The 18,735-nt window shown below is 45.8% G+C and overlaps 1 protein-coding gene across 1 annotated transcript in view; it reads left to right on the top strand.

Moving 5' to 3' along the window:
* The window catches only part of LOC124722296 (dedicator of cytokinesis protein 3-like), a 636,964-nt gene extending 618,958 nt beyond the window's left edge, over nt 1–18,006 (top strand). Inside the window, exons 6-7 of the mRNA XM_047247479.1 lie at nt 17,778–17,926; nt 17,979–18,006. Coding sequence (XP_047103435.1) covers nt 17,778–17,926; nt 17,979–18,006 — 177 coding nt within the window. The remainder of the gene's footprint in view (nt 1–17,777; nt 17,927–17,978) is intronic.
* The last annotated feature ends 729 nt before the right edge of the window (nt 18,007–18,735 follow it).

Genomic DNA, 18,735 nt, shown 5'->3' with positions numbered 1-18,735 from the left:
AGAGGATATATTTGTGTATTCGCAGTGGGGCAGTTCCCGTAACCTCCGATTCTTAAAAATCGAACTCCCATGTATAAAACCGCTTTAGACATCCGACTGCTTTACAAATGACTTAATGTATTAAATGTTTGACGTTAACCAAGTAAGGGAGAAAAAGTTTAGAAAAGCTTTTAATTATGCTTAAAGATTGTTGGAAGTCGCTAAGTGCTCTCATTATGAAACATTGAATGAATTTAGTCTGGGTAATTTGCGCTCCATTTTAAGCAAAAGCAAGTTTTTCACGAATCTCATTGTTTATGACGTCATATCTCCTGAACTACAAGACCCGCCAGAGTAGCCGAGAGCGCTAACGCGCTGCTTCCTGGACTCGGGTAGGCGCGCCGGCCCCAGATTGAATCCGCCCGGCGGATTAACGACGAGGGCCGGTTTGCCGGCCAGCCTAGATGTGGTTTTTAGGCGGTTTTACACATCCCAATAGGTGAATACCGGGCTGGTTCCCACGTTTCGCCTCAGTTACACGCGTCGCAGACATTTGCACACGTCCACGCTATTTCACGATTTACACTAGACGCAGGCAGTTGGGGTCCACTGATTCCATCCTGGAGGGTACGGGGTGGCGGCAGGAAGGGCATCCGGCCATCCCTAAAACTAACATTGCCAAATCCGTTGTAACCACGCCGATCCTGCGATCGCTGCTGGACTATGGCGTCAGCGAAAGAAATCTCCTGAACTACATGTTGTACAATGCTTTGATTTCGCAGGTGCATTCAGTGATGTACGTAGATACATCCCCAGCGTCATCTTTCTGAGACTGTGTTGTTATGGAGGTCATACATATCCGTACGGCGGACAATCTTACCAATAGGAATGTAGGTTTTCAATTAAGCTCCGCCTGGAATCCAGCTCTGGCTTCCATTAAATCAGAACAAGGAAAACAAGAACTTCCGATTCACGACTCGACGCAACGCACTGCCGAGATTTAATTCAGCTTTTAACGACAGGAGCGTCCGGCAGCACTGTCATTGCCCACAGCGCACACGCGAAGCGTCTTTCTGCGGCTCCCAGTACGGGCACTACGAGCGCAGCGTTCCTCCAACTGCGAGCGTCTTCCCGTGCACGCGTATTACCTCCTCACGATATGATAAATTCAGACGCCGCCGCGTAATCGACGAGGGTATGTGTGTATTCCTCCGTCAGTCACCTATCTTAAAAGGCCTAGACAAATACCGTCTATCAGGACATTCCTATCCGTAAGGTTCCCCAAGTCTCATATCAGTCAGGACTAGCTGGCAAAGCACCATAAATGCTAATACTTCACCCACACGTGCCTGAGGTTGGCACGTCATGTTAGCGACAGCGACAGCGATTATCGTCAGTCGCGCCTTGCAGCAGTGACAGTAACAAATAATTCCACCTGCAGATGTCGAGCAGTTGCACTGATGAAATATTGTGGGATTTACACAGTACGATCCGGTGGAAAACTCGATAAGTGTATTTGCAACAGATCCCATCGGGAAACCCTGAAAAGGTATACGTAGATACTGCCTGCAAAGGTGTTACGGCGAGTGTCAGTAGTAAAGAAGTAATAAATTAAAACGTCATGCCCCATGTTGAAGTTTTACTGCGCGCCTTTTGAAGCAGAAGCTAATTTTTCAAGCATCTAAACGTCTGTGCCGCCATAGTTCCTGAACAGTGGTATAATTTTGCAGGTACATTCAGTGGTATATGCAGATCTGCAAATTGTGTTGTGAGTAGAGTGGGTAGTAAAGCAGTAATAAATTAAAACGTCTTGTCTGATGCTGAAGTTTTACTGCATGAACAGCAAAAAGTAGTAAATAGTAACCTTTTCTTCCTTTCGTCGTTTTGTGAGGGGTGTCAGAGAGAGAAAGTTTCGTAAAGGTTTGAAATTGTGTGTAAAGTTTATTGGAAGTCGATAAGCGCTCTCATTCCCAAATATTGGATGAATAAAGTCCGTGTATTTGCGCGCCGTGCGTTACTCTGCCTCAAGACAAACACACTGTTTCTAACTGTAATACTTGTCGCAATGTGTTATACTTCTAACATAAGATTATACCTGTTAATGAGTAGATTCTGACAGCATTTAAAATTATTGAATTCGGTCAATAATCACTCGAAATACTGAAAATCGAATTTATGTTGACTCTGGAAGGCGTTAGATCCACTATGTGATCATAAGTATCCGGACACCTGGCTGAAAATGACTTACAAGTTCAAAGCGCCCTTCATTGGTAATGCTGGAATTCGATATGGTGTTGGTTCACCCTTAGCTTTGATGACAGCTTCCACTATCGCAGGCATACGTTCAATCAGGTACTGGGAGATTTCTAGGGGAATGGCAGCCCATTGTTCATGGAGTGCTGCACTCAGGAGAGGTATCGATGTCGGTCGGTGAGGCCTGGCCCGAAGTCGGCGTTCCAAAACATCCCAAAGGTGTTCTATAGGATTCAGATCAGGACTCTGTGCAGGCCAGTCCAATAGAGGGATGTTATTGTCGTGTAAGCACTCCGTCACAGGGCGTGCATTATGAACAAGTGCTCAATCGTGTTGAAAGATGCAATCGCCATCCCCGAATTGCTCCTCAACAGTGGGAAGCAAGAAGGTGCTTCAAACATCAATGTAGGTCTGTACTGTGATAGTGCCACGCAAAACAACAAGGGGTGCAAGCCCACTCCATGAAAAACACGACCACACTATAGCACCACCGCCTCCGAATTTTACTGTTGGCACTACACGTTCACCGGGCATTCGCCATACCCACACCCTGCCATCGGATAGCCACATTATGTACCGTAATTCATCACTCCACACAACGTTTTTCCACTGTTCAATCGCCCAATGTTTGTGCTCCTTACACCAAACGAGGCGTCGTTTGGCATTTACCGGCGTGATGTGTGGCTTATGAGCAGCCGCTCGACCGTGAAATACAAGTTTTCTCACCTCCTGCCTAACTGTCATAGTACTTGCAGTGGACCCTGATGCAGTTTGGAATTCCTGTGTGATGGTCTGGATATATGTCTGCCTATTACACATTACGACCCTCTTCGACTGTCAGTCAACAGACGAGGTCGGCCCGTACGCTTTTGTGCTGTACGTGTCCCTTCACGTTCCCACATTACTATCACATCGGAAGCAGTGGACCTAGGGATGTTTAGGAGTGTGGTAATCTCGCGTACAGACGTATGACACAAGTGACACACAATCACCTGACCACGTTAGAAGTCCGTAAGTTCCGTGGAGTGCCCCATTCTGCTCTCTTATGATGTCTAATGACTACTGAGATCGCTGATACGGAGTACCTGGCAGCACAATGCCCCTAAAATGAAAAACTATGTTTTTGGGGGTGTCCGGATACTTTTGATCACATAGTGTACCATCTGGCCTGCCGAGCACTGTTGGCACGCGGGGTGCAGTCAGCCCTTGTGAGGCAAACAGGAGCTACTCGATTGAGAAGTAGCGGCTCCGGTTTCGTGAACTGCCTTACTGCGTGGAGAGCGGTGTGCTGACCACATGCCCCTCTATATCCGAATCCAGGGACGCCTTCATTGCGTGTTCGGGCGGCGTTTAGTTCTCGAAACCGTTAGATAGGTAGCCAGCAACTGGTACTGGTTCTGGGTTTCGGGATAGTCGCCTAATAATATAGACAAGTGTTTGGCAAATAAGTTATGGGGGAAAGGGGGGGGGGGGGCGAGAGACATCGAGGGGCAACGAGAAGGCAGGATGCTTGCTTGGATGACGCGACTGCTAGCGAAAAGCAAGAAGTCAAGTTTCTGGTTCACTTCCTGGCACAAATTTTCTGTTGTCACTTTGGACGAATGTCAACCTCCAGCTATCCTGAGTTAGGTTTAAGGGAGCTTGCTAAACCCCAGGCAAATGCTGCTGTGGTCTATGGGAAATTGTTTGAACCCTGCTTCCTGCAAATTTGTAGCACTCGATCTCTAATGATCTCACTGTAGATTCAACGTCATTTGGAGGATTTTGGGTGCTGGTGGTGGTTTTATATTGTTTAGATACTATACGTTAGATATTTTGAAATTTCTGTTCATAAACAGCTATTAACAAATACAGGATGTAATGCTCTGGCTAGACGCGAGGAAGAAATTAATATTCCCAATCCGTCCTAAAAGTTTCGAGACTGGATTAATGAAAAGTAGAGAAAAGTTAAGAAGGTGGTTTTAAAGAGTCAGGTGTCTTACATAGTACCCCTCGATCTGAGCACAACGGACAGAACGTTCCTATAACTATGTGAAACTGTCAGAATACTCCTTCGAGATGTTGTTCAAGTCACACATCACATCAGCTTGAATGTCAGTTATGTCGTCAGAGCGTTGACCCTTCCTGTGAATTTCTGCATTTCTCGATTTGTGGTAGGTCCATACTTATAACACCAGGTCTCGTCACGCGTGACGATTTTGGCGATTCTTTCTTTTTTTTCTGGAGAAAGAATTGTCTGCGTTTTGCATTTCAGTGAGGTCGCGGCAGGATGCCGCATGGCGTCGTTTTGTTTGGGAGCCAATGTGTGCGGGACAAACTTTGCTCACGCTTTTCTCTTTTTCAAAGCGGTCTAGAAAATTCCTTGAACACTTAGTGTAGAGATGTCCCTCCATTGCGATTTGTGTTGCAACAACGTTGACGTATTGCGGCCGCACGTCCACTATTTAATACAGCCTAGCCACAACTGTCTACTACAATGCACATCTGTTGTTTCCAGTTGTTAATTCGTGCTGACCATGGTTACTGCGCTGGCGTCACTTATACCCCTGGAATGAAATCATTCTCTGAACTTCTTGGACGGACCTGTTCACCGTTGCGAAGATAAATAGTAAAAGTTATCCAGTTTTCGATTCCAGATCGTTCTGGGGACAAAATATATCTACCACTATTCAGTGTGACATATAATGTAGTGTTTACACTCGGTTTTTGCGTGTCTGACAGGGCAGGAAAAGATGCAAGGTAATGTACAACACGTGGAGTATGACGGAAGGCATTAGAAACATGTAAAGCGCACAGTGTCCGTCTGTGCGCTTTATATTAGTAAGATAATTATTTCGTAAGAGGTTAGATGCTGTCATTTAGGACGGAATAATGCTGACTACTGATATTTATTGAACTGGCCTAAAAATCAGCTTTTGTGTAAAATCTGTAATACGCTTCTTATTATTGGGCGATGACTACTCTTGCTGCAACAAGCTTTTAAACTTTTTTTCTCGCCGCAGTCATCCACCTTCAACCTATAAGCAGTTATTTAGAAACGGCGTAGAACCAACGTGTGGGGCCGAACAGTATCTAGAGGAATTATGTATGATATTCTTTCAGGTTCAGGAGAGGCTGCTTCTCTATTACTCTGTGTGAATCGTGTTCCGAATACGGTACATTCACTGTTTCGGACGCCCTGCCGCAAAATACCATCAAGGTACTGTCAGCGACAAACGTCATAACACAATGCAACATTTCTTAGTAAACATGTCTTGTGTTCTTACAAGAGCCAACTCGACATCGGGCTAAAGGCCTACCAATGAGCATTGTAAGAGTTTGGGAATTGTTTGTTTCGTCTGAACCTCGCCCTAATGTACTGAGAGTAGAAATTTAATTTTGTAATTTCTGTTACGTAATTTACACTGGTGAGCCAAAACGTTGTGAGCACTGCCCACCACGAAATTGAATGCCACCTGTTGGCGTTACGGGCACCTGACATGGTAAAAAAAGTTTAAGGGGCAGTAAAATGAAAATGAGACTTATGGAAAAAAGTAGGTAAACTGTTTAGTATTTCAAAAGTAATCGCCATAACTGTTAATACTTTTATCGCAGTGTTAGACAAGACGGTCGATGCCTTCATAGAAACATGTTTGTGGTTGCCTATGGATCCATTATTGCACCCAGGACTGAACCTCTTCGTCCGAGGCAAATCGACGGCCACGAATGCCTTCCTTCATGGTTTCAAAAGTACGGAAATCGTATGGGAAAGAGAGGGACTGTATGGAGGAAGTGTAAGGGCTTTGCAGCGCCCACTCACATGTTGCCAAGGTTATTTCGACTACGCTGCAGAAATTTCGCTGGGAAGCCCATGCACACCCTCCATACAGCCCAGACGTCTCCCCCTCCGATTCCGAATTTTTGGAGCCGTGAAGAAAGACATTCGTCGCCGTCAGTTTGTTTCGGATGAAGAGGAGCACGCTCGGATACAGTCATGGTACCGTAGGCAACTGCAAACATTTTTCCATGAAGGCAGTGACCATCTTTTCTCATAGTGGGATAAATGTATTAACAGTTAAGGAGATTACTTTTGAAGTAATGAACAGTTGACTTGCTTTTTTCCATTCTTCTCGTCCTCATTTGGCTCCCCCTCAGGCACCTCACAGGTTGCAGGGTATCTTTTTTTTTAACTCACTGGAACAACCCAGCACCGGAGATTTAAAATAGTACACTACTCACTCCGTCTTCAGGCCTCGAGTGGCCTACCGGGACCATCCGACCGCCGAGTCATCCTCATGGAGGATGCGGATAGCAGGGGCGTGGGGTCAGCACACCACTCTCCCGGTCGTTATGAAGGTATTCTTGACCGAAGCCGCTACCATTCGGTCGAGTAGCTCCACAATTGCCATCACGAGGCTGAGTGCACCCCGAAAAATGGCAACAGCGCATGGCGGCCTGGATGGTCACACATCGAAGTGCCGACTACGCCCGGCAGTGCTTAACTTCGGTGATCTCACGGGAACCGGTGTATCCACTGCGGCAAGGCCGTTATCCAAATAGTGCACTACACATGTAGTAAAATCGCAACGTAACTACAAATGTTCAGCTTCGTACCTTAGTTCTGATCGGAACACATCGGTAACCTACGTGTCGACTATTTTCGTTTACGACTGCGAGCAACCTCAGAGATCTACAGTGTACCCAAGATACGTTGAGCTTCTTTCGTATTACAGGGACGTTACTGTTCAAACGTGTTGCATATTTGTAATAATGAATATGAATTTAAATCAATCCAGTTCCAATATGGCTCAATCAGTAGAAGACAAATGACATTTAAAACAGTTACTAAACATCTAACTCCGTGTCTCATCATGTCACATCGTGATTTGTTTTACCTGACTCTATGATAAGTTGGACAACACTTTCACCGAACAGCTACAGTGCTACTGTCTGAACGTTGTTGCTGGCAACAGCTGAAAACATGACGTCACAGTCACAAGGAATACCAGTTTCTGCCGATACGTATCGAGCAGAATTACTGAGCAAAGTGGCATTGCTACGGGAACAGATGAGAGCACCTGCTGTTTGTAATAAAGCTTGTGGTTTCATTGTTTTTATTGTAAGAAATTATGTTTTAAAAACCTGAATTTTGGTCAGTATTTTGTAAAAAAATAATTCTCGTAATAAGTTTTATCACAAGTTTTCAAAAACCGCAACTTGTGATTTTTATGACTGCGAAAGGGGTAGGGAGGAGCGGGGGGAGGGGGTGGGGCTGAAGCTGTTGTATGGTTGAAGAGGTGCGTTTCGGCAGCTAAAATTTTAGAAATAATGCAGTGCGCGCCCTTATCTGTAAGCGGAGGAGAGTCGAACGGGGAACCATTCCAGCAACGATGCCGGCAGCAAACAGGAACATCCACTGACGTAAGAAACTGACAAGTGACATACTGTAATGGCATGGCACCTGGGAGCGAGCACCTTGGAAACGGCGAAACTGTTGTCAACACTTATGGAAAGTGGTTGAAGGACGGTGAAACTACAAGTCATCGAAACTGGGCCGTGGATCAATGGGAACATGTCGCTTGAACGGATGATCACATTTCTTGTTACACCAGTGTCTGGATACGCCGTCATCTAGGCGAACGGCTGCTCTGAACATGCAGCCCCGGTAGGGGCAGTTTTATGCTGTTGGAGACATTCACCTGGGTTTCCACGGAAACTGTGCATGTAATCGAAGGTACAATAGCAGCTGTGGACTGCAGGACCATTACTGCGGACCATCTGCATCCCTTCGTGTTTGATGTCTTCCCCGACGGCGATGGCATGTTCCTGCAGAATAACTTCCCGTGTCACAAGGCCAGAATCGTGCTACACTGTTTGGAGGAACATGATAATGCACTCAAATTAATGCCTTGGCCACTAAATTCACCTGATCTGAATCCAATAGGGCACATCTGTGACACTATCGTGCATCAACTCAGCACCCTCAAACGACCGTCCCATAGTTTACGGGAACTGCATTACCTGTGTGTAGACATTTGGTTTCACATAGTCCAGAAACCTACTAAAGACTTTGCTGATCCATGCCACAAAGAATCGCTACTGTACTGTGTTACAAAGGTGGACCATCACGCTATTTAGCAGGCGGTGATAATGTTTTGGCTCATCAGTATATGTTCAGGCAGTTACCGTCAGCGTCTTTGGCATTATTTTGTTCTCTTGTTCATTTCAAAATTTGCAATTTTCGTCAGTGTTTTGAGAGAGGACATTATTCGTTCTAATATCGTAGAAGATAAATGTAGTTTCCATGTTTTGGCTGAAATTCATTTGCTGAATTATGTGCGTCCTTCGTCAAGATCGATCTTCGCAAACTGCAGGTTTCCCAAGGATGTAAGGATGTGCTGTACAATGAACACAACCAGTAACAGGTGCTTTTTTCCTTACAAGTTTGCCCTAGATAAGCCACTCGCCTCACCTTATTAAACTTCATCGTAGCCAGACGAACAAAGAAGCAGCTCATCACAACCATAAGTAAACGCTTCCATGTTTCAGTGCTCTCCAAGTTTAACCTAATGAATCGAGAGAACACGTACAGACCAGGGATGATACACATTTTGAGTGAAGCCACCTATTTACAATGCGATTCATTTAGAGCACGGTGGCAGACCGTCTGCTCGACAGTCACTTTTTACATTAAAAAAAATGCCACAGTTTAAAATCTCTCATTCCTGCTGGCGAACTTGAGATTCGCCCAACCTTGGAACTTGGAACTGAACGCTCTCTTTGTTATGATTCCCAGTAATGACTCATTGCTGCGTACGCACTCTGTTGTGTAGGTGTCACTGTCACAGCAGTTTCGCTTGAGAGACAATGCTCCGTGCGCATTAACAGAGGCTCAGGTGAATAGTCAGCAACGACGCTGACAACAGCGCCAGTGAGCGCCTTGACATAACCAACGACCACCTACTCTGACAATGCAGTCCGGAAAGCAATGTCGTGTGAGCACCATGTCATCCAAAATGTAGTAGAATGAATTGGGGGAGAGTGATTTGAAGGCTAGAAAGGGAGAGTGGTGAATTTAATTATGCTTATTGGATACCATAACATCGGTCGATTTCTGTAGCATACAATTTATAATGATATGATTCGAACCGTTATTTGTTATTTTTCAGATATTTCGCTATAATCATACTACCAGCAGGAACTTGATAGAATAATTTTGTAAGGAGACTTGCAAATGAAGAGCAGTATGAAAGTTCGAACATTCGCCTACTTGGTTTAGATACTTCGCCCTAGAGCAAGCTAACTGAATTAAATTCACGGAACAAAATGAATAAACTAATGGGGATGAAAGCAGCAAAGTTGTAACGACATATTCGTTATGCTGGAGTTAGAGCGAGAGAAATGCTGTAGGAAAATAGTTCGCAAGATTTTTGAGGAGATTCCAGCAACCAGCCATGATTGCCGATGGCAGAGCTACAATCCATGGCACTCACGTGTAACGACGTGAATGGATGGCGCAGTATTTTGCTGGTCATTGGCAATGCTACTCTTGCCAGCGTGGTAACTTTTGTACACAGCTGCAATTTACTTGTGGCTGGCATGTTTACGTTTTTGTCCAATTCTATGGTTGTGACAATCGAACCTACAAGCGCTCTTAACAAATAAATTCTCACTTAATAACTCTCTCTCTCTCTCTCTCTCTCTCTCTCTCTCTCTCTCTCCCCCTCTCCCCCCCCCTCCCTCCCCCCCTCTTCCCTCCCACTACCTCCACCCTCTCCCATCCCCCTCCCCCCACTTCCCATGTCTATCAGTGTGTCCCAGGAGGAATAGTCAATATTCAGGTATTTGCAAGGATTGATCATTCAAAACAAAAAAAAGCCTAGTAAACATAGGCTCAAAAACGCATGCCTTAAGAACTGTGAGCAATTGTTCAGTAGAAGAGATGTGTTTCACAGCAGTGAAAATGAACAAGTGCTCATAGCTCTTTGGGTATGCACCTTAGAGTCCATGTTTACTGGACTTTTTTTTCTTGTTTCGGTCCATACTACCACCTCTCAAAATAGGGAAAGCAAAGAGCTTGCACCAGAAGGGATTTGCTTCACAGTACTGAAGGTCAAGTAGTGCTCATAGCTCGTAAGGCATACATTTTAGAGCCACGTCTAATAGACTTTTTTGCTTTGAATGATCCGTGACTTGTCATATTCCTGAATGTTGCCCATTCGTCCTGGGACACCCGGTGTCTACATCAACATCTACATGGTTACTCTGCAATTGACACTTAAGTGCCTGGCAGAGGGTTCATCGAACCATTTTCATACTACTTCTCTACCATTCCACTCTCGAATGGCGCATGGGAAAAAGGTACACCTAAATCTTTCCGTTAGAGCTCTGATGTCTCTTATTTTATTATGATGATCATTTCTCCCTGCGTAGGTGGGTGTCAACAAAATATTTTCGCGTAGGTGGGTGTCAACAAAATATTTTCGCATTCGGAAGAGAAAGTTGGAGATTGAAATTTCGTAAATAGATCTCGCCGCAAAGAAAACCGCCTTTGTTTCAGTGACTGCCACCCCAACTCTCGTATCTTATCAGTGACACTCTCACCCCTATTGTGCGATAACATGAAACGAGCTCTCTTTGCACTTTTTCGATGTCCTCCGTCAATCCTACTTCGTAAGGATCCCAGACAGCACAGCAATATTCCAGCAGAGGACGGACAAGTGTAATGTAGGCTGTCTCTTTAGTGGGTTTGTCGCATCTTCTAAGTGTTCTGCCAACAAAGCGCAGTCTTTGTTTCGCCTTCCCCACAATATTATCTATGTTGTCTTTCCAATTTAAGTTGCTCGTAATTGTAATTTCTAGGTATTTAGTCGAACTGACAGCCCTTGGATTTGTGCGATTTATCGTATACCCGAAATTTATCGGATTTCCTTTAGTACCCATGTGGATGATCTCGTACTTTTCTTTGTTTAGTGCAAATTGCCACTTTTCACACCATACAGAAATTATCTCTAGATCATTTTTTAATTGGAATTGATCGTCTGATGATTTTACTAGACGGTAAATTACAACGTCATCTGCAAACGGTCTAAGGGGGCTGCTCATATTATCACCTATATCATTTACGTAAATCAGGAACAGCAGAGGGCCTATGACACTACCTTGCAGAACGCCAGATATCACTTTTGTTCTACTCGATGATTTACCGTCTATCACTACGAACTCTGACCCCTCTGAGAGGAGCTGGCCAGGGTGGCTGAGCGGTTCTAGGCGCTACAGTCTGGAACCGCGCGGCCGCTACGGTCGCTGGTTCGAATCCTGCCTCGGGCATTGATGTGTGTGCTGTCCTTAGGTTAGTTAGGTTTAAGTAGTTCTAAGTTCTAGAGGACTGCTGACCTTAGTCGTTAAGTCCCATAGTGCTCAGAGCCATTTGAACCATTTCTCTGAGAGGAAATCACGAATCCAGTCACACGCACGCAATTTGATTAATAGTCGCTTGTGAAGAACGGTATCAAAAGCCTTCTGGAAATCTAGGAATATGTAATCGATCTAAGATCCCTTATTGACAGCACTCATTACTTCATGGGAATAAAGAGTGTTGCACAAGAACGATATTTTCTGAATCCGTGTTGGTTATGTATCAATAAGTCATTTTCTTCAAGGTGATTCATAATGTTCGAGTACAGTATGAGCTCCAAAATCCTATTGCAAGTTTAGGTCAGTGCTATGGGTCTGTAATTCAATGGATTACTCCTATTTCCTTTCTTGAATATTGGTGTGACCTGTGCTATACAGTCATTATTAACTCCTGTGAAAGTCTAAGACCATACAAATGATTAATACTTTTACTATATCTTGAGTAAAGGAATTATTGCACTCTGCAATGTGCTATTACTTAACATGTTGACTGCCCTGTGGCCTCCAGCGGTCACAGCAGGACAGCGCAGCTGAGGCGGCCACAACAGAAACATTATATTCTCTGTAACAAAAAGGGAAGATGGCTTGTCGAAGAGGGCAGGGCAGAGGACTGCTGGGAGAAACATTGAGATTATAATACAGGGCGAGAGAAGAGGATCCAGAGTAAGAGAAAGAGTCAAGGAAAAGAAGATAAAGGTCAGCTAATGCGGAATAGGACTGTAGCAGCATATGTAAGGCTGGTGTGAGGATTTACATTTACAGAGATACTCCGCAAACCACCGTACTGGCGGACGGTACCCTGTACCACTGCTTGTCATTTCTCTTCCTGTTCCACTCACAAACAGAGCGAGGGAAAATATAAATCGCTTCAGGCAAATGCTGGGATGGTTCCTTTGAAAGGACATGGCCGATTTCCTTCCTCATCCTTCCCTAATCCAGAAAAAAGGGAAATAATGGAGTAAAAGAGACTGGATCAACTGACCTACACTGAGGCTAAGAGGAAATTCGAACACCTACATCCTTTATGTATGACATCATCTCACGCCGCCGCTACAACAATTCTACCCCCATCAGCTCCGCCAACCCCAGTCACCTCTCAGAGCCGAAACGCTACACCTGTCCCCTTGATTTCCCTTCTTTACTGGATAATTTTGCAGTCAGGCGAGCAAGGCGAATGGTGCTCTCCGCAGTTGACACAGATGGGAGGCGGGGCACATGGAGAATTGGGATGTGATGGGCGTCCGCAATCTCGATATGTGACGCTGGAAGTACAGCAGGAAGACATATGGCCGAACTTCCAGCATTTAAAACACTGTATTGGGGGAGGGATATAGGGCTTTACATCACAGTGGTAGACCATCACCTTGACCTTCTCAGGTAATGTACCACCCTTGAAGGCCACGATGAAGGCACCGGTGGTAATCTGATTATCCCTCGAACCGCGATGGACACGCCAAACAAAATGTACACCTCGCCACTCTAAATTGGCGCGCAGCTCATCGTCAGACCGCAAAAGTTGCTCCTGCACCATCTTCTTCGGGAGCGACACCGCCCCCAACCATCGGAGATATCAGTCTCCACTTCTGTGCCGGAGAAGCGTAAGTCTTCTTCGACTCCTCTCGCTAGGAAGAGGTCCCTTGGGTCACTCCCTTCCCAGGTTTCAGCTCGTGGGAAAGTTGACATCCGCCAGTGGCTGAAGAGCCCAAAAGCAGCTGGTCGTAGGGCTTCACACTTATCCTCAGTCCCAGAGACTGAATCAGTGAAGTCCTCCCAGCCAGGGAAACCCAAGGAGCAGCGAGAGAAATCCAAAAAGAAGACCCCCAAGACCAAGTGAATTGCAGTGGCACCCACACCACCGCTACCTACAAGCTCTGCGTCTGCAGATGAGGTGAAAATTCTGGCGTCCGCTGAGGACCTAGATCTCGCCGGATCCTCAAACACAATGGATATAGACTGCTCAGGCAATAAGTCGGTGGCAGCAGGTGACCCTGACGCGTAAGCTGCCTCATTGAATGTTCCATGCCTTCCCAGTCTCACGATTACGTCGTTCTCCAGTGGAATTGCGGCGGTTTTTTCCACCGCCTGGCTGAGCTACGGCAGCTGTTAAGCTTCACACCTGCGTTCTGCATTGCCCTCCAGGAAACCTGGTTCCCGGCAATGCGGACCGCTGCCCTCCGCGGCTAAAAGGGATATTGCAGGAACCGTAGCGACTATAATCAAGTGTCAGGTGGAATTTGCGTTTATGTCCTAAACTCAGTCTGTAGTGAAACTGTGCCCCTTCAAACCCTTCTTGAAGCTGTGGCTCTCAGAATAAGGATGACGCAGGAAATATCTGTCTGCAGTGTATAACCTCCTCCAGGTGGTGAAGTACCCCTGAATGTATTAGCTGCACTGATTGATCAACTCCCTAAATCTTTCCTACTTTTGGGAGATTTTAACGCCCATAGGGGCTTATGGGGCTTATGGGCGCTTAACGCCCATAACCCCTTGTGGGGTGGCACCGTACTTACTGGCCTAGGTAAAGATGTCGAAACTTTACTGTCTCAGTTCTACCTCTGCCTCTTAAATACTGGGGCCGCCACACATTTCAGTGTGGCTCTTGGTAGTTACTCGGCCACTGATTTATCAAATTGCAGCCCAGGACTTCTGCCATCCATTCACTGGAGAGCAGATGACGACCTGTGTGGTAATGACCACTTCCCCATCTTCCAGTCACTTCCCTGGCGTCAGGCACACGGACGCCTGCCCAGATGGGCTTTAAACAAGGTAGACTGGGAAACTTTCACCTCTGCTGTCACCGTTGAATCTCCCTCACACGGGAACATCGATGTGATGGTTCAGCAGGTGACTACAACAATCCTTTCTGAGGCAGAAAACGCGATCCCTCGCTCTTTATGGTGCCCCCGGCGAAAGGCAGTCCCTTGGTGGTCGCTGGAAGTCGCTGAAGCAATTAAGGAGCGTCGGCGAGCTCTACAACGGCATAAGCGGCACCCTTCCCTGGAACACCTCATAGCCTTTAAACGGGTCCATGCCCGCGTTCGCCAACTTATCAAACGCCCCATTTACAAAGTGGGAGATCCTCAGTGCCCTTGCACATTGCCCCGACGCTGCTTCTGTGCCAGATGGGATCCACAGTCAGATGATTAAACATCTATCATCTGACTACAAGCGACATCTCCTCGTCATTTTCAACCGGATCTGGTGCGATGGCGTCTTTCTATCTCAATGGCGGGAGAGCTCCACCATTCCGGTGCTCACACCCGGTAAAAACCCGCTTGATGTGGATAGCTATCGGCCCATCTGCCTCACCAACGTTCTTTGTAAGCTGCTGGAATGTATGGTGTGTCGGCGGTTGGGTTGGGTCCTGGAGTCACGTGGCCTACTGGCTCCATGTCAGGGCGGCATCCGCCAGGGTCGCTCTACCACTGATAATCTTGTGTCCCTCGAGTCTGCCATCCAAACATCCTTTTCCAGACGCCAACACCTGGTTGCCGTCTTTTTTGATTTGCGAAAAGTGTATGACACGACCTGGCAACATCATATCGTTGCCAAATTATACGAGTGGGGTCTCAGAGGCCTGTTCCCGATTTTTATCCAAAATTTCCTGTCGCTTCGTACTTTCTGTCTCCTCCCATAGTCTGCCCCCCATATCCAGGAGAATGGGATCCCACAGGGCTCTGTATTGGGTGTATCTCTAATTTTAGTGGTCATTAATGGTCTAGCAGCAGCTGTAGGGCCGTCCGTCTTACCTGATCTGCATGCAGACGCCTTATGCATTTCGTACGGCTCCAACAGTATGGTGTTGCTGAGCGGCGCCTACAGGGAGCCATCCACAAGGCGTAGTCATGGGCTCTAGCCCACAGTTTCCAGTTTTCGGCCGCAAAGCCATGTGTTATGTACTTCTGTTGGCGTCGTACCATTCATCCGGAACCAGAACTTTACCTTAATGGCGATCCACTCACTGTAGTGGAAACACATAGATTCTTAGGACTGGTTTTCGATGGCCGATTGACTTGGCTCCTTCATCTTCGTCAGCTTAAGCGGGAGTGCTGGCAGCACCTGAATGCCCTCCGCTGCCTGAGCAACACCAACTGGAGTGTAGATCGCTCTACACTCCTGCAACTCTACAGAGCCCTTGTTCAATCCCGCCTTGACTATGGGAGCGTGGTTTATGGTTCGTCGGTGCCCTCAGCGTTGTGTTTGCTCTACCGAGTGCACCACTGTGGCGTTCGCCTAGCGACAGGGGCATTTAGGATGAGTCCAGTGAGCAGGGTCCTGGTGGAGGCTAGAGTCCCTCAATTGCAGGTTAGGCGTGCACAACTGCTGGCCAGTTACGTTGCACATGTTCGTAGTTCTCCTGCGCATCAGAATTACCATCGCCTTTTCCCACCCACACTGGTTCATCTCCAACATTGGCGGCCCAGGTCAGGGCTTCCAATTGCAGGTCGTGTCCGATCCCTTCTTTCTGAAATGGAGTCCTTGCCTTTACCACCTATACTTGAGGTCCATTCATGTACACCTCCATGGTGTACACCTAGGCTTCGCCTGGACCTTTCACATGGCCCTAAGTACTCAGTTAACCCTGCAGCTCTCCACTGCCACTTCCTCTCGATTCTTGACATGTACCGAGCTCATGAAGTGGTTTATACCGACAGCTCGATGGTTGATGATCACGTCGGCTTTGTGTATGTCCATGCAGGACATATTGAACTGCATTCCTTGCCTGATGGCTGCAGAGTTTTCATTGCCGAGCTGGTGGCTATATCTCGTTCTCTTGAGCACGTCCGTTCGTGCCCTGGGGATTCGTTTCTTCTGTGTACTGACTCCTTGAGCAGCCTACAAGCTATCGACCAGTGCTACCCTCGTCATCCTTTGGTAGCGACCATCCAGGAGTCCATCTGTGCCCTGGAATGTTCCAGTTGTTCAGTGGTGTTTGTCTGGACCCCAGGTCACGTCGGAATCCCGGGCAACAAATTAGCTGACAGGCTGGCCAAACATTCTATGCGGAAACTGCTTATGGAGAATGGCTTCTCTGCAACTGGCCTGCATTCACTACTACACTGCAAGGTTTTGCGGCTTTGGGAGGCAGAATGGCATAACCTCAGTACACAGAAAAAACTGCGTGCCATTAAGGAGACTACGAATGTGTGGAAGACCTCCACGTGGGCCTCTCACAGCGACTCTGTGGTTCTCTGTCGGCTCTGCATTGGCCATGCCGGGGTGACACACGGCTACCTCCTGCACCGCGATGACCCACCTTAGTGTCAGTGTGGAGCCCGGCTGACAGTGGCCCATATCTTGGTGAGCTGTCCTTCTTTGACTGCCCTGCAACAGACTCTTCAGTTACCGGACTCATTGCCATTAATTTTAGCTGACAACGCCTCATCAGATAATTTAGTTTAATGTTTTATATGAGATGGTGGGTTTTATCATTCTGTATAAGTTTTCGCGCATGTCCTTTGTCCCTTTGTGTTCTCCACTCTAATGCTTTTAGGCTGGATGTTTTAATGTGTCACAAAGTGGCTGGCTTTTCCTTTTTATTCTCGTGGTTGGCCAGCCATGATCACCTGCTCTCTTGTTTTTTTCCCTTCTACTTGTTTCTTGCTTCTCTCTGTGGTTTTCTTTTCCTGTTTTGCCCATAGTTGTGTTGGTTGCCCTTCTGTTGTTCTTCTGGTTCTTCCAGTCTCATGTTATTGTTCTGTACATCTCCTTTCTTTTCTTCTTTCCCTTGTGTAATTATTTTACTGGGAACAAGGGACCGATGACCTTGCAGTTTGGTCCCTTCCTCCCCCCTCCCCTCCTTTAAACCAACCAACCAATCCTCTACCCTACCCCTGCCTCTTTCATAGGTGCTAGCCACTACCCTCCCTGCATTCACATGCATGTTCCACACCGATGTCATTTTTCTGAACCTTCTCTTCTCGTATTCCTCCCTATCTCCACTACACAACCTTCCACATGTTTAACTTTGTTCTTAAGCTTAGCAGTTTGTCGTCATCTCTCGCCACATGTTTCCTCCTTATAATCTTGTCAGTTTCGTAATTAATGATTCATCCTCATATGTATATATAATGTACCTTAAATACACTTTAGAACTGCAGTTGAGAATTAAGCTTGTAAGATTAGTGGATGATTATTATTTGTGCCAGATGCGGGAGGTGTACCGTTTTTCAACTGTACGGAAAGTGATGTGCGAACTGCTGGACTGGCGAAGGCAGTTATTAACTGGCACTCTTACCCAGGACCAGATGCGCGAGCTCAAGCTTCGTATTACCACAAAAATAGACTGGGGAAACAGGTAAGATATTTCAAAATGCATCTTTACTGTAGCACACATACTTATATTACAGATTTACAAATGCTGCTGAATTTTATTGAGAGCTGGCAGTTTAGTAGATATGAGTTGAGTTCTCACATCAGCAAATACTAACATCAGGGTTAAAAATAGCTCATGACAACCATACTCTTTTTCTTTGGTTTTGTTTGAAAAATGTGACTAAATCAGTAGATGTGGAAGGAATCTGGTCCTTCTACAACACAGGAAATTATCAATATCTTTAGATGTATGACTACATGCAGCAAAAATCATTTCTGTAATAGTTCCATACAAAAATTATATGCATGTGATGTATAACAGCAGCTATCACTGGTAAAAACTGATGAAATCATCAGTGAATTAGACCTGTTATTATCATCAAGTGCCTACTGTTAAATTACAAGCAAATTATGCATGTGCAAATTGTACTCATACATTTTCAAATAATACCAATGCAGTATGATGAAACTTTAAACAACTGAATCCATGGCAAATATAGCTTCAGAACAATTTTTAAAAAAATTAACTTCATGTGCAGGTACTAAATATTTCATGTTGTAATTATTGTCTAAATTTAATTTTAACCGATAAATTTAATGTGGGCTGAATGTTAAGTATGTGGAATTCCACATTTTGGAAAAAGACACACAAAATCTTGCTGAAGTTTCTTTACAAATTTGAATTAGCAACTGTCTGCACCTTGCAGTCAGGGCTGGTGTAGAAACTTATTTTTTAATACAAGAAAACATGTAAATGTTGAATATGTCTTTAGGTATTGAGACAATATTGTT

This window comes from Schistocerca piceifrons, chromosome X (assembly GCF_021461385.2).
Source record: "Schistocerca piceifrons isolate TAMUIC-IGC-003096 chromosome X, iqSchPice1.1, whole genome shotgun sequence".
In the NCBI taxonomy this organism is placed as follows: Eukaryota; Metazoa; Arthropoda; class Insecta; order Orthoptera; family Acrididae; genus Schistocerca; species Schistocerca piceifrons.
The sequence above is the reverse complement of the archived record's forward strand: the minus strand, read 5'-3'. Positions and strand labels throughout refer to the sequence as shown.